Source organism: Oryctolagus cuniculus, chromosome 9, assembly GCF_964237555.1.
Source record: "Oryctolagus cuniculus chromosome 9, mOryCun1.1, whole genome shotgun sequence".
Taxonomy (NCBI): Eukaryota; Metazoa; Chordata; class Mammalia; order Lagomorpha; family Leporidae; genus Oryctolagus; species Oryctolagus cuniculus.
Window position 1 is genome coordinate 60,874,734 of NC_091440.1, and position 22,542 is coordinate 60,897,275.

Sequence of the window (22,542 nt, forward strand, 5' to 3'; positions counted from 1 at the left end):
TGCTCCTTTTAAAAAAACAAGTTTGAAATTTAAACTAATGAGTTTAACGTCAACAATTTTAACAATACTGAGGAAAAGAAAATTTAAAACACATCTTAGTCACATTTCCTTACCCTAAGGTTTAATATAGAGATGATTTTCCAGTAACAGAACAGTTACCAGTAATGCTTGATGAATTAGAATGTTCAGCTAATTGTTGACATTTCTGTTATCACCAATTGTTCTCACTTCTTAACTATTATACAAACTACAGCTGTCTAGAAATTCAAGTTTGGGCCAACAAGGAGACACTTAAAGCAATAGTGTACCGTATTGTATTCGCCTTTTAAATCTGTGATTTTAAAGCCTTTTAAAAATTTGAATTATTAATGCTTCAGTGGTAACTTCAAATGATTCCAGAAGCAATAAAAGTAATTAAATTGTGTAAAGACCAGGTTTTTGTCAAAATAAGGAAAGAAAATTGGCCTGCAGACAGCAAGCACGGTCTGTTCTGAGATGATGTTTGTAAAGGTACAGTAAGTTACTGTCTTCTAATTTACTGAGGAACCACAGACCTCAAAATAGTGATGTTTATCTTAAAGATGATATTTTAATGAGTTGCATTTTAATTGATTTATGATTAGCTTTCCTTTAGAAAAATTGTAACAGTTATACACAAGAATGAAGGAAGAAAGAAGACGCACCGGAGTTTCAAATAGCTGACAAAAATTTCTTCTGACTTTAAAAAAAATGGCTATGGGAAAAGTCTACTCAATAATTTGTGCTGAACATGAGTGGGAAAAGGCAGAATACAGCTCAGGGAAGGCCATAGTTACTCAATATGTTAATAAGAGGGATGATAATGAATACATAAGGAGATGGTAATTTTTACTATTCAGTGTAATATTGTTTCAGAAGCAAATGCTGTTGAGAGATGTTTTTCAAGTGAAGACTTCATGGCATCATCTGGAATATTATTTTTATAAGGGTTATTTTAAAATAATTCATGAAATAGAGGTAAAGAACACTAATAATAACTATTATTAAGAAAACAGAGTGGCATTTAGTTATGGGTTTAAAAATCAATTTAGGGGCCAGCGCAGTGGTGTAGCGGGTAAAGCCACCACCTACAGTGCCGTCATCCTGTATGGGCACCGGTTCAAGTCCTGGCTGCTCCACTTCTGATCCAGCTCTCTGCTATGGCCTGGGAAGGCAGTAGAAGATGGCCCAAGTCCTTGGGCCCCTGTACCCATGTGGAAGACCCAGAAGAAGCTCCTGGCTATTGGCTTCATTTTGGCACAGCTCCAGCTGTTAGGCCATCTGGGGAGTGAATCAGCAGATGGAAGACCTCTCTCTCTCTCTCTCTCTGCTCTCTCTGTGTAACTCTGACTTTCAAGTAAATAAATACATTTAAAAAATCAATTTAAAAACTAAACAATGTCTACAAATCTTCTGGACTCTCAGCGAGATAGTAGCACATCATCTACCACACCCAAACCCTACATTGGTAATGCAGCTGCCTCAGACCCTCAAAAACATGCATGGATTTGGTTATAATTAGTATTCTTATTCAACTATATTTCCAAAAAGACACACAATAAGCTATGATCACAACAACCTGCAATGTTACTAGTTTGTATCACTATCTCTGCAGATGGAATTAACATAGCTGACACAGGGTCACATCATAAAAAGTAAGGAAGACATAGAGTGGGGTGGGGAGAAAGTATTATATTATACAGTGCTTTGATTATTTTGAATGCTTTGAGGGAAAAGTCCTCTCAGAAAGATAAGCAAAATATTATTTCTGCCAAAGCGACTGAAAAGACTCCAGCTCTTAAAATAGTTGTTTTGGAGGACACAGAGTTTATTTAATAGTCAATCACTCATCACTAACAGGCCCAGATGCAAGAAATCCTAACAGACTATAAAAGGGAGGAAGACATTAGGGGGATAATATTTATGAAAGGAAGTGTACTCTGATGCAACACTTCGCTCTTTAGAGGTGGCTTCTTGCTGGGAACAGCAGGTAGAAAATAGCTACAGCAAAACAGTCACCTAACAGAAGCTAAACATTTCAAAATGTTCAAAAACATTTAAAATCTCAGTACCTCTACCAAGTCTCCTAGTACTACTCTATAAACAGTGTTTCAGAAAGAATTCTTCCAATAGTCAAAGCCATGCTGATAATCAAGTCTTATGACAAACTCTGAAAATTTTGTTAAGTTGTCCAGTCTTCAGAAATAAAAACAAATTTGCTAAACTGGTATCTGGGAAATTCAACTTGTTATGTTCAATCTGAAAACTAATTTTCCAGCTTGATACATTTCAGGAGCCCAAAATGATCTAATTTTGGGGGAAAGAACTTCATTTGCCCCTTTCCAGACAAAAGTGAATGACAGCATCCAGGGCCCTTATTTGAACAGAGCAATGTATTTTAACATCAGTTTTTAACAAAGTCTAGACGAATAGATTAAAGAAGAATAAGAGGACAAAGTTAATGAATGTGCAAAGATGTGCACACAGATGCAACTGGCGTGTGAGAAGTTTTCTACACTAGATAAATCTTGGTCAGAAAAGACAGCGCATAGTAGTTTCCATGTTTAAAAGACTTTGTCAAGTGAAAAAGTGCAATTAACAGTCAACATTAGAAATAATCACTTCTCATATCAGCATATTCCAAAATCTGTCACTTAACAGGCACTTCTTGAGCATCTACTAATGGGTACTGCTTTAGAAATGAGAGGAACATGTGTGAACAGAACAGGTAAAAACCCCTTCCCTTGATGATTCTACATTCCTGTGTTTGTGGGAAGTTAACTTACCAGACTGGCAATGTACAAGCTACAGTATGAACTAGATCTTGCATAAAATTAAGCAGCACAAGATATTTTACCACAGGCAATTCAAAGAAAAAACGTTTAAAAAAATGGTTTTGATCAAGACAACATGGTAAAGCAGCCTGCTGCTGATTAAGTCCTGCAAAAGAGGTATGTTCTCCCCAAAGCTGGACAGGGATGCTCTTCTGGATAATGACCTAAAATACATGTTTCATGTAATGCATACAGTCTAAGACTTACTGCCTTGTTATAAAATATCATGTTACTTGCTGCATTATAATCCCTGAATTATTATTGTATCTTTACTTCTGTTTGTTAGTTGCCAAAAAACAATACCCAATGCTCTGTATTTTTTAAATTTTAAAAATGTATTTATTTGAAAGGTAAAGAAGCAGGAGAGAGAGAGGAAGAGGGGAGAGGGAAAAACTAGGAGCCAGAAACTCTATCCTGGTTTCCCACAGGAGTAGAAGAAACCCTAGGACTTGAGCCTTCACCTGCTGTCCCCTAGAGTCTACATTCACAGAAAACTGCAATTGCAAGCACAGCTGAGACTCTGACCCAGAGTCTCAAATGTGTGATGTGAGCATCCCACGTGGTGTCTTAACTCCGTGTGTGTCCCTTTTTCCTCAACCTGCTTCCAATGCTCTGGTTTTAAATCTGCCAGATTTTAAGCACTTGGGTCAAACAGAAAACAGCACAATGTAAGCTCTATATTTGGAAAACTCTTATAGTAAATTTGTCTTTATGTTTTCTATAATTAACTTACTTAGTTTTTATGACAGTGTTTCCTAAAGGTAAAAACTGGTAAACCCTAAGAAAAACAACACATACTGCTCTTTGCAACAGCAATTAACGAGCTCACTTCAACTCCAGCCTATCTCCAAGGGTCATTTTCACGGCAGAGGGGAAGGAAGAGACACCTCTGAGGAATGAGAGGGGCGAGGGCTGCCGCAGCCCTCTAAGAACATTTCGTCCTCACCTATGTGTCAGCTTTATTCTGATGTAGAGTCTGCATGCTAATGCATAATATACCCAGTTTGTTTCAGTGCAGCAAATGTTAAAAGTGACAGGAGAACAGCAGCAAGGGGCTGCTGCTCCGAGCCAGCACCTTCAGGAACTGGGGCTGCAGTGAAGACATGTGATGTCGCGTGGAAGGTCAGCACCTGGACGCCTTTTCGGTTCTGGCATCTATCACATTATTTATTGAACCCAAAATTGAAAGAATGGCTATAAATGGCAATCATTTTTTCCCCACTGCTGTATGAACTACGTCAGGATAATCACTATGGAGATCCTCCAAAAGATGCAGAAAAGGCAGTACGCGCAGCATTTTCTGACTCTTGCGGGAGACATTTCAGCAACTGCACCATTTTAAGATATCACACTGCTGACGTCATCTTGGGAGTAAAACGTCGTCTCGTCTCTTGGGCAGTCTCCCCTGCGCTTGCAGGATGAACAGGAAGATGTGGTTCATCTGTCCTGATTTCTCAATCCAATTTAGGCACTACTGCTTTTTAAGGTTAGTAATAAAATCTCCAAAACCACACCAACATGAAAAAAAAAAAAGTACTTACTAAATAGATGAAACTTTAAAAATGGAAAGGGCATGTTTAAAGCAGTTAAGAGAGTAGAAATAGGGTACAGTACAGTGCTACTCAACTGTATGCCCGCAGCAAGGCCTTCCCTGACCAACCTGTTTAAAATCATAATCCCTGGAATGGCCATTTAGCCTGGCAGCTGAGAAGTCCTGGAATCCTATCAGAGTACCTGGGTTATAGATACCCGGCTCCAGTCCTGCCAATGCACACTTGGGAGGCAGTGGTGATGACTCAAGTAGTTGGGTGCCTGCCACTCACACAGGACACCTGGATTGAGTTCCCAGCTCTTGATTTTGACCTGGCCCAGTGTTGGCCACTGCAGACATTTGGGGAATGAACCAGTAGACATCTGTCTGTCTCTCAGGTAAATAAACAAAAATTAATAACATAAATTCTAACTTTTTCTTTGGTCCCCTTCCTTGCTTGCCTGCTCACTTGCTTTATTACTATTTGATAAGCTGCATGTTCTAATTCTCTCTCTTTCCTACCAGCAAGCAGAATATAAACATGATGGCTACGTTTTTTAATGTTTTTGGCACTTTTATTCACTGATGAATCACTCCCACTTAGAAAAGTAACCACCATATGGCACATGTTCAATAATTCCTGCTGAAATGCATGTATTTCTGGTACTTCAATCATGTGCCCTGAGGCCATACTGAATTACTAAAAGCTCCTTAAGCATTATTGCATTTATTTTTAAAAAATATTTTATTAACTAATTTGTTAATTTGAAAGGCAGAGCATCAGGGGGACAGAGACAGAAACCAAGAGAGAGACAGAGAGAAATCTTCTATCTGCTTGTTCACTCCCTATATGGCTACAATAGTCAGGTCTGGGTCAGGCCAAAGCCAGGAGTCAGGAACTCCTTCCAGGTCGCTGACATGGATGGCAGGGATCCAAGCACTTGGGCCATCTTCGGCTGCTTTCCCAGGTACGTTAGTGGGAAGCTGGATCAGAAATGAGCAGCTGGGACTCAAACTGGCATTCTGATATGGGATGCTTAACCCACTGTGCCAAAATGCTGGCCACCACTGTATATTTATATGCATTTTTTTTTCTCATTTCTGGAAAGTTTTCTTTCCTTCTTTTTCCTGACAAACCGTTAAGGTCTATTCCTTAAATGTTCAACTCATATGTTACCTCCTCTTAGAATCATTACTTATTTCTCACTTCTCCCATAGAATTGTTCCAAACAAATTGTTTTACACCTTAGATGTTGTTTGTTAGCTCATAAGACTGCATCCTTTACAATGTATAGTATCTATAGACAAACATAGAATATTGCCAGGTGCCGTGGCTCACTTGGTTAATCCTCCGCCTGCAGTGCCGGCATCCCATATGGGCGCTGGGTTCTAGTCCTGGTTGCTCCTCTTCCACTACAGCTCTCTGCTGTGGCCCGGGAGGGCAGTGGAGGATGGCCCAAGTGCTTGGGCCCCTGCACCCGCATGGGAGACCAGGAGGAAGCACCTGGCTCCTGGCCTCAGATTGGCGTAGCTCCAGCAATAGCGGCCACTTGGGGGGTGAACCAAGGGAAAAAGGAAGACCTTTCTCTATGTCTCTCTTACTCTCTCACTGTCTAACTCTGCCTGTCCAAAAAAAAAAAAAAAAAAAAAAGGTAGAGTATCTTTTTTATTTACCTGCTGCCTATCACCATGCCTCATGTCTGCACGCAGGCAATAAATACTTGCCCAAAGAGCGAAGGAACACAGAAGTATATTAAGCAAATATTAAACATATATTTAAATATATAAAATAGATTATGGGAGGGTGGCATTATGACATACTTGCACCAATCTGAAGCCAGGAGCCAGGTGCTTCCCCCTGGTCTCCCATGTGGGTACAGGGCCCAAGGACCTCGGCCATCCTCCACTGCCTTCCCGGGCCACAGCAGAGAGCTAGACTGGAAGAGGAGCAACTGGGACAGAATCCGGCGCCCCAACCGGGACTAGAACCTGGGGTGCCGGTGCAGCAAGCAGAGGATTAGCCTAGTGAGCCGCAGTGCTGGCCTCCCTTTCTTTTTCTTACCTAATGGATGTAGCTAAAACTTCTAGGACTATATTGAATAGCAATGGTGAGAGCAGGAGTACTTGTCTGTGTCCGGATCTTAGTGGGAATGCTTCCAGCTTTTCCCCATTCAATAGGATACTTCTGTGGGTTTGTCATAAGTTACCTTGATTGTGTTGAGGAGTTTTCTTTCTATATTCATTTTGCTTAAAATTTTCATAATGAAAGGATGTTGTATTTTGTCAAATGCTTACTCTGCATCTATTGAGATAATCATATGGTTTTTGTTCTTCAATTTGTTAATGTGATGTCTCACATTGATTTGCGAATGTTGAACCATCCCTGCATACTAGGGATAAATCCCATTTGGTCCAGGTGAATAATCCTTCTGATGTATTGTTGGATTCAATTGACTAGTATTTTGTTCAGGATTTATGCATCTATGTTCATCAGGGAAATTGGTCTGTAGTTCTCTTTTTTGTTGTATCTTTTCCACGTTTAGGAAGTAAGGTTATGCTTGCTTCATAGAAGGAGTTTGGGAGGATTCCATTCCTTTCAATTATTTTGAATAGCTTGAGAGGAATTGGAGTTAGTTCTTCTTTATATGTCTGGTAGAATTCAGCAGTGAAGCCATCCTGTTCTGGGATTTTCTTTTTTGGGAGGGTTTTTATTATTTATTCAATTTCTATCTTGGTTATTGGTTTGTTTTTGTTTTCTGTGTCTTCATGGTTAAATTTAGTTATGTTATATGTGTCCAGGAATCTATCCATTTCTTCTAGGTTTCCTGATTTGTTGGCATACTTCTCTTTGTAGTAATTCCTGATGATTCTTTTTATTTTTGTGGTATCTGTTGTTATATTTACTTTTTCATCTCTGATTTTATTGATTTGGGACGTTATCCCTCTTTTTTTTTTTTTTTTTTTTGGTTGGTTGAACAGTGTGTCAATTTCATTTATTTTTTTTTTCAAAAAAACTACTCTTCTTTTCACTGATATTTTGTATTGTGATATATTGTAATGTGATAGAGAAAAAGCAAGTGTTTTAAAAATAAGCATGCACATGCAATATTCTATCTCAGCTGGTTAGAGAACCTGCACAGCACAGTCACAAGTGTAATATGTGGGAATATAAGGGACCTTACTTAATTCTAAAATAACTATCCATGCCCCTAGGTAGGGATGACTAATCATAGGGTTAGCTTGAGCTGGAAGGTCTGAATGAAATTAGCATATACTAAGTCATTCACTGTGCATTGAATATCACACACAGTGCCTGCCTCTTGATTGGCTAACCATATGTAAGAGAGTCTTTTCTTTTCCTTTCAACCTCCATGAAGTTATCAGTGATTCTAGCTATTTAAATCTATTTTAGTATGTCCCTTATTTCCTTTCTCATTGCCAATATGTTCAGCCCCAATGATTTTATCCAGATTACTGAAACTCCTCCTCATGTTCTCTGTGCTGTAAGTCCCATCTGACTCTGATCTACCCTCAGATGATGCTTGTACAAAGTCTCTTGTTTAACTCTATCACGTTGCATTCAGGATAAAATCCAGGCTTGGCAGGGCCACTTTTCCGTGGGATCATTGATTCTTCCATATCCATGCACACACTCTAAGCTACAGTAATCTGTCTCTAACTTTCTAGTATTTGTGTAGCCTGTTTTTCAATGGCTACAATGCCCCTTTCTATATTCTCATCTTAGGAAACTCTTACTTAATCCTAAAACTCAGTTTAATTGTCATTTTCTCCAGACACCTTCCATCATACTACAGACCCATAATCAGAGAGGAACACCCTTTCTCAAGGTTCCCACAGGACCTGCACATTTCTGTTTCATAGGTTATATACAACAAATGTTATATTTTTTATTGATGTATTCATGGGGCCAGCACTGTGGCTGCAGTGTGGGCATCCCATATTGGTACTGGTTCATGTTCTGGCTGTTCCTCTTCTTATGCAGTGCTCTGCTTTGGCCTGTGAAAGCAGTAGAAGATGGCCCAAAGGCTTGAGCCCTTACACCCACTGGGGAGACTTGGAAGAAGCTCCTGGCTCCTGACTACAGATCGGCCCACCTCTGGCCATTGTGGCCATTTGGAGAGTGAACCAATGGGAGAGAAGACCTCTCTGTCTGTCTGTTTCATTAACTCTGCCTCTCAAATAAATATATAAATCTTCAAAAAAATTGATGTATTCAAACAGCACACACTGAAAAGCTAGTAAACACCTCTAAGTCATCTTAATAGTCACTAACATGTTATCAGTGCCTAAGCAACTACTAGCAAACAAAAGAACTTTAATAAATACATATATATTCAATAACTACATCAATGAGTTAACACAATGAACAAACTAGGCTCCTGCCCTCAAAAGTTCCCTATTTACCTGGGGGAGGCATGACTGGGGAAAAAGAAGGGGATGGAAATAAAATATAGACATTACTATAATGCAAATCAGAATCAGGTAGGAAAGCAGGGTGTCCAGTAAAAAATTAGGACTTAGGTTTGCCTAAATGTTTAGGTGCCTCTAAGTGCCAGATACTGTGGATGGCCTGTTGCACAATTCTCTCACTTAATCTTCACAATCACCCTGCAAGGTTTTATTTTAATTTGATAGGTAAGGAAACTAAAAGAACTCAGAGCCATACAGAAGTCAGGAAAGGACATGATCTTTCTTTTTTTTTTTCTTAATTTTGTTTAAGGTGAAAGGATACCATCTCTTAAACCTGGGTTCTTCCTATCACAGTGGTACAAATTCAATCATGTGGAATTTCAGAGGGAACAGTGTCAATCAGAAGGAACCATCCAACAAGGTTCTGAGTAAAAGTAACAATGGACCAAAACTGAAGGACTGGGAATGAAATGGGGGTGAATTTATCTGGAGCTATAGAGACAGGCATGGACACACATTCAAAACTCACTGAGTAAAACACAGAATGATCCAGCCTGGAATAAATTAAGCATATGTGATGAGAATGCAACTGGAAGAGGAAGGTGAGGCTACACTGGGAGACCTGGCAACTTTACATTTACAATGGGCACCCCTTTCAGAAGAATAACCAAGAGCATAGGTCCTGCTAGCTAATGATTGTGCTTATGCCATCATCTTCATCTATGAAGTGTAGCAAAAAAAAAAAAAAAACAAAAAAAAAAAAAAAAAAACCTGGTAACATAAGTATTTGAAAGCCTTGGGATAATAGTGATTTTATTCTAGAGGTATACATTTATCCAACAAGGGAATAGAGCTACAGAAGTTAACACAGTCAAGTGCCCTTTTTAATGTCAAATTAGCATAACATTGTAGAAAAAACAATGGATGCACTTCTCAAATGTGAGCCATATCATCTCTTCTTTGAAATGTATACCATCAAAAGTAATTACTTCTATTAATCTTTTAAATTCCCTAAATCATACTCTTAAGGCAACATCTTGATTTTAACTAAATACATTCTTGAATGGACCAACTTACTCATTTTATGAAACTTGATCATCAAGACATAAGATGACCATACTTAACAGTACACTGGTTGTGTGTTTTATTCAAGTATGTTTGGTGATGGTTTTACTTATCAAGATTATGATTTGAATGGCTCTTACAACTAATTTGTCCAAATGAAATCCATAAGCTAAACTGAGTGTGACTGATTATTTAGATAGTAACATCACAAATCCATTAGAAGGGACCTAAAATAAACAGAGTAAAGACCCTTACATAGATCATCTTCAGATCAGAGAAGACTTAAACCTTTTTTTAATTGCTATTTTTACCTCTTTTAAACATATGTTTTTCTTAAAGCAATTTTGTGAGCTTAAATTTTATGGTAAATAGCCTTAAAGCTGTACATAATAAAGAAAAATTTCCTATATTAAAATTAGTGGGAATGTCAGATTCGTAAAGAAATTTAATATTATGTATTTTACACAGAAATGGAGCTTTTTAACTCTGATTTTAGATAATAAATTAAATATCCAATATCTTGAAATAGAAGTGCCCAGGGCCCCCATGAAAATCTCAGGGGCAAGTAACATAACAATAAGGAGGGTTTTCTGAGGAGCAGATTCTCAAAATTTAATGCGTAACATACTGAGAATTATATTCAGCTTGGTCAATTCATGGATCCAGCATCCTAGCCAGCATTCGCTGATAATAACTAGCACAGTGTGCCACTTTAAAGCAAGAATGATTTTAGGAGACAATCAGGATGAAACATTTTCTATTAGCAACAAAGATCAGCTATTGCCCACTTTTAAATAAGGTAAAGAGAATTCTAACACACAGCAGTGATTCTGAGGAAAGGCAGCTGGACGTTGAAGCATATGAAGATAAGGAGAAGGAACTCAACACCACAAGTGTTTGAAAAAGATGAGCTTTCATTTCATTTTAAATTGCTATCAGCAAGTTAACAAAAAGCATGTGGCTATTGACCATGATATTCGCCAATTAAACATCTGCAATACTTTGTTGGGTTTAGCCCCAGGTACCTCATCTTTTCTTTCTTTCTTTTTTTCTTTCTTTTTTTTTTTTTTTTTTTTTTTTGACAGGCAGAGTGGACAGTGAGAGAGAGAGACAGAGAGAAAGGTCTTCCTTTGCCGTTGGTTCACCCTCCAATGGCCGCCGCAGCCGGCGCACCGTGCTGATCTGAAGGCAGGAGCCAGGAGCTTCTCCTGTTCTCCCATGGGGTGCAGGGCCCAAGCACCTGGGCCATCCTCCACTGCACTTCCTGGCCACAGCAGAGAGCTGGCCTGGAAGAGGGGCAACCGGGACAGAATCCGGCGCCCCGACCGGGACTAGAACCCAGTGTGCCGGCGCCGCTAGGTGGAGGATTAGCCTAGTGAGCTGCGGCGCCGGCCAGGTACCTCATCTTGTACAACAGCTATTGCAAGTAGTGTTCAAAACATTGTATTCTCCCTTTGTCTATTGCTAGCATATAATACCAGGGACTTTTTGTACACTGACCTTTTATTCTGCAACCTTATTTAATTAGGTTCTTCAGGGCAGGCATTTTGAATGGTGGTTAAGACATGGCTTAGGATGCTTACATCTTATAAGGGAGTGCGTGGGTCCAGGTCCTGGCTCTGGTCCCCATACCAGCCTCCTGCTAACACCTGCTAACACCCTCTGAGGCAGCCAGTGATGGCTCACGTAGCTAGTTTCCTGCTACCCATGTGGGAGACCTGGTTCTTCTTGGCTTTGGCCTCCCCTGGCCCCACAGTTGCAGGCATTTATGGAGTGAACCAGTGGATGAAGCTTTCTTTCTCTGTCTCTCTCATAGACCTAGTCTCTCTCTGTCTCTGCCTTTCAAAGAAATAAAATAATTTTTTTAATTCAGATATTAATTCTGATACTTTTTAAAAAATAATTTTTAAGGCTGTTCCCAACATATAAAGTCATGTATTCAAGTCCTGTATACCATTTCTTATTTCTTTTGCTAATTGCACTAGCTAGCACCTCTGGCATAATGTGAATAATGAACATCATTGCTTTTTCTCCTAACATAGGAGCAAAGCACTTAATTTTCCACCAAAATATGAAGTTAGCTATAAGGATATCATAGATACCTCTTATTATGCTGATATTTGTAGTTTACAGATTATTTCATCATGAGTGGGTGTTGACTTCTGTTGAATGCTTTTTTTCATGACAACTGAGAGCTTCATATGACTTTATTTTCATTATATTCTTTATTTTCAAATGTTCAACCACACTTACATTCCTGGGATAAAACCTACTGAGTTAGATGGATTGGACTTTATTACATGTTGTTAGATTTGATTTGTCAAGGATTTTTGCATCTGTGTTCAAGGAAAATACTAGGCTATGATTTTCTTATATTATGCAGATCTAATGAAAAATATTCTCAGCTTTTATTTGTCTCAAAAAGTATTTTACCTCTACTTTTAAAGAGTATTTTTGCTGAATATACCATTCTCTATTGATTTTTTCTTTCAAACTTTAAAAACAACTGTTCCACTGAGTTGTGGTTTATATTTATTTAAGTTTTATTGTAACTGTCACATAAGAGTTATACATATTCATGAGGTACTGTGTAATGTCTCCATTCATGTATATAGTATGCAATGATCAATGCAGGGTAAATATCACAATCTCCTCAAATATCTGTCATTTATTTTTAGAGAAAACATTCAAAATCCTCTTCTGTTTTTTTCTTTAAAAACTGTACATAGTATATTAACATTGACCATAGTGACTATACTGTGCAAGAGAACAGCAGAACTTCTTCCTACTATCTATAACTTACTACTCTATTAGCCAACTCTCTTCCCATCTTCCCCTCCACTCTCCCCAGCCTCTGAAACCTAAGTCCACTCTCACATTCTATGAGAACTTTTTTTTTAATAATCTATAGATAATTCAGATCAGGCAGTTCTCCTCTTTCACCCTCTTTAAATGACCAAATAGTATTCCCTCAAAGCCATGTACTGCGTTTTCTTTATATATTCATCAGTGAAGGACAGTTAGGTTGTTTCCATTTCTTGGCTATTGTGAGTAGTGCTGTAATAAACATGGAACAGCACTTGTCTCTTTGACAGACTGATTTCCCTTCCCTTGCATATATAACCAGGAGTAGGATGTAGATTATATGGTAGTTCTATTTCTGGTTTTTGGGAACTTCCATACTATTTTCCACAATGGCTGTACTAATTCACATGCCCGCCGGCAGCGAAAGGGGGTGTCTTTTTCTCCAGATCCTTACCAGCCTCTGGTATCTTTTAGTTTTTGATAATAGTTGGTCTAACTGGATTGAGGTGATATGGTGATATTTCTTTGTGGTTTTGATTTGCATTTCCCTGATAATTAGTGTTGACATTTTTTTTTAATGCATTTGGTGTGGTCATTTGTGTATCTTCTTTTGAGAAATGATGTCTATTCAGATCTATTGCTCATTAAAGATTTTTAAAATATATTATTTATTTTTATTTTGTTTGAAAGGCAGAGAGAGAGAGGGAGAGAGAGCGCACACACAGGTGAGCAAGTTTTCATTTGCTGGCACACCCCAAATATCTGTGGCAGCCTGTGGCGGGCCAGGCTGCAGCCAGGAGCCTGAAACTCCATCTGAGTCCCCCTACATGGGTAGCAGAATCTAATACTTGAGCCACCACTTGATGTCTCCCACGATGTGCTTTAGCACAGGTGGATTGGAAGTGGCAGAGCTGCTTTAGCACAGGTGGATTGGAAGTGGCAGAGCTGGGACCTGAATCAGGCTCTCTGACATGAGAAGCAGGTATTCCAAGCAGCAATTTAAACACTGTGCTAAATACATGCCCCTCTTAATGAGATGATTTGTTCTATGCTGTTGAGTTCCTTATATATTCTGGTTATTAACCCTTCGTCAGATATACTTTTCTGCCATTCGGTAGTTCCTCACTCTGCTGATTATTCCCTTTGCTGTGCAGAAGATTTTTTAGTTTGATTAAATCCTATATATCCATTTTTCCTTTTCTTTCCTGTGTTTTGGTGATCCTATCAATAAAATCCTAATATATTACAATGCTCTGAAGCATTTCTTTTTTTCTTTCTTATTTAGATCTATTTATGCATTTGAAAGGCAAAGTTAAAGAGAAAGAGGGAGAGATAGCGACAAAGAGAGATCTTCTGTCTGCTGCTTCATCCCCTCTGAATGGCTGTAATAGCCAGAGCTGTGCCTGGCTGAAGTCAGGAACTTCATCTGGGTCTTCCATGTTGGTGGCGGGGGCCAAAGTACTTGGGCCATCTTCCACTGCTTTCCTATGCACATTAGCGGGGAGCTGTATCAGAAGGGGAGCAGCTGGGACAAGGAACCATATGGGATTCTGATATAATAGGTGGTGGCTTAACCCACTACATCAAAATACTGGCCCCCTCACCTGTTGTCTTAGAACAGGTTTGTAGTTTCAGGTTTACATCTATGTGTTTAGTCCATTCTGAGTTCATTTTTGTATAAGGTGAAATATAAGTGTTTAGTTGCATTCTTTTGCATGTGGATATCAAAACTTCCCAGCAGCATTTATTTAATAGATTGTCCCTTCAATGATGCACCTTCTTATCATCTTTATCAAAGATCAGTAGGCTGTAGATGCAAGAAGTTACTTCTGGACCCTTTATTCTATGAGGTTACTACTTTTTGATAGTTTCTTTTTACTTGCTACCATTTTTCAATTTGAAGACTCTCTTTAGGATATCCTGTAGAACAGGTCTGGTGATGGTAAATTTTCTCAGCTTTTGTCTGTCTGGGAATATCTTTATCTCTTCTTCACACCTAAAGGGTAGTTTGGCTGATACACAATCTTGGTTGGCAGATTTTTTTCCTTCAGAATTGTGAAAGTCACCCTCTACTCTCTCCTGGCCAGTAAAGTTTCTGATGAGATGTCTTCCATCTAGTAAAGTGGGATAGAACTGTGGTTTATATTTTTCTTCTGAAAAGTCATCAGTCATTTTTATCATTGTTTTTCTGTATGCAATATTTTTCCTCTGGTACTTTTAAGAATTTTCTCTTGGTTTTCACAAATTTGACTATGATATGTCATGTTGTGGTTTTCTTTTTATTCTGGTTGAGTTCACCAAACTTCATGGATTGGTGGCTTTATGCTTTTCATCAAATTTGGAGATTTTTATCACCATTACCTCTTTAAACAGCATTTTGTACTTTTTTTTTTCCTCCTCTCTTTTGAGACTCAAATTACTGGTATGTATGCTGTTTTTCTGAGTTGCCATTTCTGTACTGGGAATTTCTAATTACTCCTTTTTTATATTAATTTTCCCCCTTTGATACACTTATGTCAACTGTTTTATAGGCTTTATCTGCTAATTTCTTCATCTGTTATTTTTAATTCTATTGACCAATTTTCTTGCTTCTTTATATGTCTAGCAATTTTCTATTGAATGCTTGACATTATGAATGTTATGTTGGAGAGTGTTTGGATTTTGCAATCTTCCTTAGTTAAGTGTCAAATTTTGTTCAGGTAAGCAATACATTTACATTTGAAATATTTTGATCTTCTCAAGACATGCCCATCTGCCTTTCTAAACACTCATTGATTTTATTTTTAAATCAATTTTTTTGAGAAACCTTTGAAAATGATGTTAAACAGCAAATATCTTTGTTTCTTCAAGATTTATTTTTAATCCTTTTAAGGGTGGGCATAGTTTTTACTTTTAGGATAAATTAGTCCTACTTCTTTTTTTCTTTTCTTGTTCCATTAATTCTATTTCTTTTTTTGAGATTTTTAAAAATTTATATAAGGTGAACAAATTTCATGTATTTCATATATACAGATTAAGAGCATATTGATACTTCCCACCCCATACTCCCTCCCACACACACTCCCACCCTCCATCCTCCCTTATTTTTAAAAAAATTTTTACAATGACATAGTTTGTTTATTTTATAATTACAAGCTTAATTGTCGACCAAATAAAGAACACAACAAGCAGTAAGTAGAAAACCCACTGTTCCTCAAGAGTAAAACAAGGGCTATAAAGAACAACCAAATCTCAACATGTCAATTTCACTCACAAGATACCTTATGAATACAAGATAGGTTTACTGAAGACTTCCAACCAGGTACGAGTTCTGGTAGCTGTTCTTTTCTCATTATTTGTGAAATCTGGCCAGTTATAGTTTTTTATTCTGGTTGAGCTAATTTGGTACTTTAATCTGTCAATCTGTCACAGCCAGAGGTGTTAATTCCTAGAGGGAATTTTTGATAGTAACTCAGCTTCCTTCAGTCCTTCCTTCTTTCTCCATTGACCTATTAAATTTACTCTCATTCTTCTATAGTTCTTTCTTAAGAACTCATAATTATTTAGCAAAAGGACCCAAATCAGACTAATTATAACTCCATCCAACGTATAATATCTAATCTCATGGAATTAAAATAATAATAACCTAAGTTAGCTCTAAATTGCTCATTACTTGTTACATATCTCCATATCTCTCTTTTGTTTGATGTTAGTTTTGTTGCTGTTGTTTGTTTCTGGTAAATCTGTTGCTAATATTTTGTTTTTACAGATTTAAAATGGCTTCACCTATAAATTTAAAAATGGTTTGTACTGAGGAAATCTATTTGATCAAAACTATTCTGGAACCAGTATTCTGTCTATACAAAAATAAATAACCCACCAAATGTTTAAAAGGAAGGCAAGGAGACATTAAAAGCATACTTTTTCCATATTTCTGAGTTCCTTATCTCAAAACTTAAATTCATATAGTTTACTGTTCCTTCTTGTAAGCTATTTTAGCTTCTTGCTAGAGAATGGGCTTAGGCTCTACATAGTTTTCTTCTAATTTAAGAGCCATAATGTTGATGAGGTCTGCTCCTAGAATGTAATGTTCATCACTCTATGTCCACAAAATATCTATTAATTCATGTTTATAAAGCATTAGTCACTTTAAAAATAAATTTTGCATGATTTTATTACCTTTTAAGGAGAGGAGAGATAAGAGCAGGAGAACAGAAGGAAACTGGTTTATAAAATGGGCATTTAAGAACGTATTTGTAATTGCATCAGGAGAAAAATAAAAGATTAAATCATATTTTGAGAGGTCTTGGGTCTGATACTCTTACCTATGCAGCTGGATATATTCTCGGGGTCTATTGAGCAGGTGAAGGAATCGGTCCACAATCTTATTTTTTCCTACACCCTGTAATTACACAGACATCATTAAACAAAATAAAGCTTTTGCTTAGAGCTCATTTTATACCAAAGCAGAAGAATCTTTTATCAAAAACTATTTTCTCAAAGTTGTACTGTTTTAATTTTTTGTTAATGAAAACACAACTGGCAAACATTTGTAATATGTCGCCTATGATATAAAGGTGGTTTTTTTAAATATACTTCTAAGCATGCATACTAGTTCTAATCTATTCTTATTTTAAAAGAAATCTGTAAATTAACTTCCTATATCTTGATTTTTTCCTTTTCCATAATTTTACACTAAAGTCTAAACATTATAGAAGATTATTAACTATTGCAGAGTTGAAGAATGGCATCAAAGGAGATTAAGTAAGTATGAAATCAATGGTCTTCTAATCAGCTCCTTAGAAGTATGGCTTTCAGATACAAGAAGATAAACATAATGCCGCAGTCTTATTTTTTAATCAAACATTCATTTTTGCTTCTTTTACCAATTTTCTAGTCTTTTAAAACTCTAGAAACCTAAAACTTCTACCCAACTATGTTAATAAAACAATTACATGTATTCTCCTTAGAAATGCTCCCACGGGCCGGTGCCGCGGCTCACTAGGCTAATCCTCCGCCTTGCGGCGCCGGCACACCGGGTTCTAGTCCCGGTCGGGGCGCCGGATTCTGTCCCGGTTGCCCCTCTTCCAGGCCAGCTGTCTGCTGTGGCCAGGGAGTGCAGTGGAGGATGGCCCAAGTCCTTGGGCCCTGCACCCCATGGGAGACCAGGAGAAGCACCTGGCTCCTGCCATTGGATCAGCGCGGTGTGCCGGCCGCAGCGCGCCAGCAGTGGCGGCCATTGGAGGGTGAACCAACGGCAAAGGAAGACCTTTATCTCTGTCTCTCTCTCTCTCACTGTCCACTCTGCCTGTCCAAAAAAAAAGGAAAAAGAAATGCTCCCACTTCCTTACCATTTTCTGATGCTGAAGTTGCTGTCCTTTTATGGAAAATAGACCATTAAAAATGGAATCCACTCCCATACTATTTCCCTATTTTAAAATTTTCACTTGGAAGTGAAATACCATTAGTAGAGTATAAGTCTTCTAGCAAGTAGGTTTTGCGATCAGAAAGAGTGGAAGTGGCTTAAAAGTTGAGTTTTATTTCACAGGTGACAGCAATGATACCCTATTGATACATTACATTGAGCCAGGCTCTATGCTAGGTATTTTTATGTTATTACATGTAATCATAACTATAAGCTATATAAGGTATGTAGCATGGATATTTCAACCTCACAAACCAAAATACAACAAGGCTCAGACAAGCTAAGCAGTAAATACATGATCACACAGCTAATCATGGGGAGTCTGGTCAGAAGCACAGGTCCATATGACTCTGATGTTTTTAGCCCTGCGTTATAGATTATGTATCTTTCAGTTTGAAATTATTTAGGTAATATGGGCTTAAATGATCTCTTTCCACACTGCTAGTATCTGTAATGGTCTGCATACAGTTTGAGTGTGTATCCCAGAAACTCATGTGCTAGAAGTTTGGTCTAGTGTGGGAGTGTTGAGGTGGTAAGAAAACTTTAAAGGGTGTGGCCTAGTGCAAGAGATTAATGCTGGTCTCTTAGAGTTAGTTTCCATGAGAATAGATTATTATAAAAAGAGCAAGACTGTCCCTTGAATTTCTCTTACTCCCTGCTTTTGTCATGTGAACTCTTTTTCTTAAATAAGTTCTTACCATAATGTCATCTGCTACGCTGTGGTATAGCAAGGAAGCCGTCATGCAGACAACATGGTCTTGGACCTCCAAAATTATGAGCTAAACATTTCAAGTATTTTGCTCTAGCAGCAGAAAACAGAGCAACACAAGATCTAGCCTAATTAATAAAAAATACTTCAGTGAATAAGGACATTGCATGGTATATAGTAGAGACAGCTGGAGCCCAACAGAGTAGCAGGTATTAGTACCAGTATTTTTACTACATACTCAAAGTTCCTGTGTGGAAAAGCACTCTATAAGCACTCTTCAAGGATAGAAATTCCAGTCAATGAAATGGTGCTTACTGAATGCCATGGGGAGCAGGGACCATGCTTGTTTCGCTTATCAGTATCTACAGAGCTCAGACAGTGGTCAACACAAAGGATGCATTCAGCAAATATTTATCAAATTAATGACTGAATATGGGAAATGTGGGAAGTAGTGAAAAGGGGGCATAAATACTGGCAAAATACAAACAATGGGGACCAGTGCTATGGTGCAGATTAAGCCACCATCTGAAGTGCCAGCATCCCATATGGGTGCTGGTTTGAGTCCCAGCTGCTCCACTTCTCATCCAGCAAAGGCTAATGTGCCTGGGAAAGCAGCGGAGGGTGGCCCAAGTGCTTGGATCCTTGCACACCCATGAGAAGCCCCTGGCTTCAGTCTGGCCCAGCCCTGGCCATTGTGGCCTCCTAGGGAATGAACCAGTGGATAGAAGATCTGTGTGTGTGTGTGTGTGTGTATGTGTGTGTGTGTGTCTACTTCTAACTTACACATAAATAAATCTTAAAAAAAAAAAATAAACAATGACCATGCTAATAGGATACTGATTAATGGAATCTGTGATGACTTGTAGAGTTATAAAAGCTAGACAAGTTTTGCAAATGATCCAATTTGTTTCACATACAAAAGGATCCAGATTATCAGAGCCAAATGTCAATCAGACAAATAAACTAAAGTAAGAACAATGGATCGTTTCACGTTCTAGAAATCATTTCAGTATCAAACTGGATTTCAACCAAAATAGTTTCAAGTGAAGTACAGAAGCAGAGAAGGAAAATACATTTGCACATTCACATGTCAATTCAAACAGCTGTGTATTCTTTAAACGGCATGCTGCAATGAACACAAAACTTTAAACATATAAAATCAGATGAGTGAAATGTCTGTGTTAACATTTCAGCCCTGGTACATTCAGTGATCCTAGAGAAAAGCAAACATTAATGTATTAAATGTGGGAAACACAGAGGACTTTCTGAAAGAAGACACAGAGAGCTAACAACTTCTATCAGAAAGTTGTTCCTTTCTCTCTACCTCCAAAGTTACTGAATCAGGCACACTTTTTCAAATTCCTCCTGAGCTTACAAACCCAATGAAAGCAGGGTTTCATTGTGTTTCAATGTGTGGGCTCCTAAGTGGCCACTCAGGAGTTCTTTTGCTAAGTGTTATGGTCTCATGAATTTCAGCCTCAGCTGTCTTCTTGCCCCAATATATACTTTCTGGAGGCCTCCCCGACTCCTGTGCCCTAGGTCATCACTAGGGCTCAAACTTCTCTCCTTAGCTCCATTTGAGATCCTCTTCTGCTGTCAGCTGAACCTCTACCAGATGTTCATGCTGAACTCATTATGCTCCCACTCAAACTACTCTTCTTTCTTTTTAATCTCAATACAACAGTATGGCCATACTGTGACCAGCTGCTTAATGGAAGTCTCAGAATTTTTTGACTGTTCCATTTTTTCCCTTGTCCTTATTCATGAAGTCACTGGGATCATCACAATCCCTACTTACAAGACTTCTATTTCCTTCCTGCCATTCCTTCATTTCTCCTTCATTCCTCCATCTAATTCGTCAACTAGCTGAGCCCCTAATGCTACAGCACCATTCTAGCTGAGCTTGATACAAAAGCAATTAGTCAGCTACAGCTCCCTGCACACTCATAATTTACAGTCTAATAGGGAACATAGACTGTGAAGCAAATACAATAGATACATGTGAGGAATGCTATCATAGGAGACATCTAATAGTGAACAAGGGACCTGGCTGGTTCCACGAGAGGTCAAAGTCTACAGGACAAGTGAGGAAGATGAAACACAGGGTTGGAAATCTAGATGAGGTCTAGCTCTGTCAAAGCCTTGGAAGCTATTTAAAAGAGCTGGCACTGCTTCCTCAAAGCACTGAGAAGCCACCAGAGGAGAGGAAAGGAGGAAAAGGAGGAGCTTTTCAGTTTCGGATGAACAGAGACAAAGAGGAAAGCAATCCAGAAACTCTTTCACAGATTCAAGCAGGAGATTACAGTGACTGAAACTAAGAGGGAGAGAAAAATGCAGGATTTAAGAGATATTTAAGAAAAAGAACAATAGGATTTGGGGATGGACTGGGTAGGGATTAGGAGATTAAGGAGTTAAAGTTTCTGTCTCAGGCACCAGGTGTCAGGTCCTGCCATCCAGAGATGAGAAAAGCAGGCGAGGGAAGTGTTTCCTGGGTTGGGGAGGGAAGTCTGGTTTGAAAAGGGCAGTTTAACTTTGGATGTGTTTACTCTGAAGGGTCTGCTTCCCATTCTGCCCCCTTCCTCTCCGATTCACTGTCCCTGCCCAAGGATGGCTCATCTTCTCCCCAGGTTCCTGGAAGGGAGCCGGTTTTGTTCCCCACCTTCAGACCCACAACAAGCCTGTCCACAATTGAGCTAGTTGTTTTTCTAAAACAGAGCTCTTGTCAGGTCGCTTCCTACTTCATTTTAAGAAGCTCTGATAGTTCCTTCAAGGAAATGCTGAAAGCATAATCTAGGAAGGAATTTCTGTAAATATCCTGACCAAAATGAAACAGTTAGCTACTTGTTCCTTCCAGTCATAGCTTTCCCCTAGAACAGAAAATCCTTAGCATGATTTCAATGGAATAAATACATAAACAGGCTCTCTTTTTCTCATCATAAAAGTTAACACAATCATTTTTATCACTGGGAAATAGAAAATAAAACACAATCCAATGTACAATCATGCTTAAAAAAATCTTTTTAAAAATTTTGTTCCTGTGCATATTTATTTTTACTTACTAGTCATTATTCTGTATTTATAACTTCTGTCTTTTAATAAAAATTAACATTATTTACTCCTATTGAGGATAATTTTTAGTGGGCAAAACTTTAGGAAGGGAGAAGGAATCTGTGCAATGAGGAGAGGGTCCCAACCCATATAAATGATCTCAGGACAGTGGCTCTTACTGTAGCATTACTGCCAGCCGCCTAGTGTCATTCATGAAAAGAGGGAACTCCGAAGACACAGGCATCAGGATGCCCTTCAAGTGCAGGGCAGAAGTAGGGAATCAGTAAAGCCCTATAGAAAGGAACCAAACCAAGGACAGGAAGTAAACATGCTTCCAGTTTCTGTGGGAGGAAAGCCCAAGGACCTGGATTTTATAAACTCTGAAGGATTCTGAGACTTTCATAACTTCCTCAGGTTTATTACTTTAGTTGTTGACATAGTGCTAGGGTGCACTGTGGTGAGAGACAGGGGTTTAGAATCCAAAGGAGGAAACCATTCTGGTGCTGAGGATTAAAGGAGACAAAAGAATGGCATAGCCAGACAAAGCTGCAGAGGAATGGGGATGCTTCATCAGAAAGCTAAAGAAAGAGTGGAACGGGACAGATAAACTTGGCTTGTCTTAGCAAGAAAACACAAAAACCTAGGAAACTCTGTCGGTATCTTGTCAATGGGAAGAGGAGAGGGAAACAGAGTAGCA

General features: G+C 38.5%; 1 protein-coding gene across 2 annotated transcripts in view; it reads right to left on the reverse strand.

The window, feature by feature from the left end:
* Positions 1-22,542, reverse strand: part of VWA8 (von Willebrand factor A domain containing 8) — a 407,530-nt gene that overhangs the window by 174,395 nt on the left and 210,593 nt on the right. For both annotated transcript variants that reach the window (XM_008260014.4, XM_051850641.2), the window contains one exon: positions 16,989-17,065. In XM_008260014.4, the coding sequence (XP_008258236.2) occupies positions 16,989-17,065 (77 nt within the window). The remainder of the gene's footprint in view (positions 1-16,988; positions 17,066-22,542) is intronic.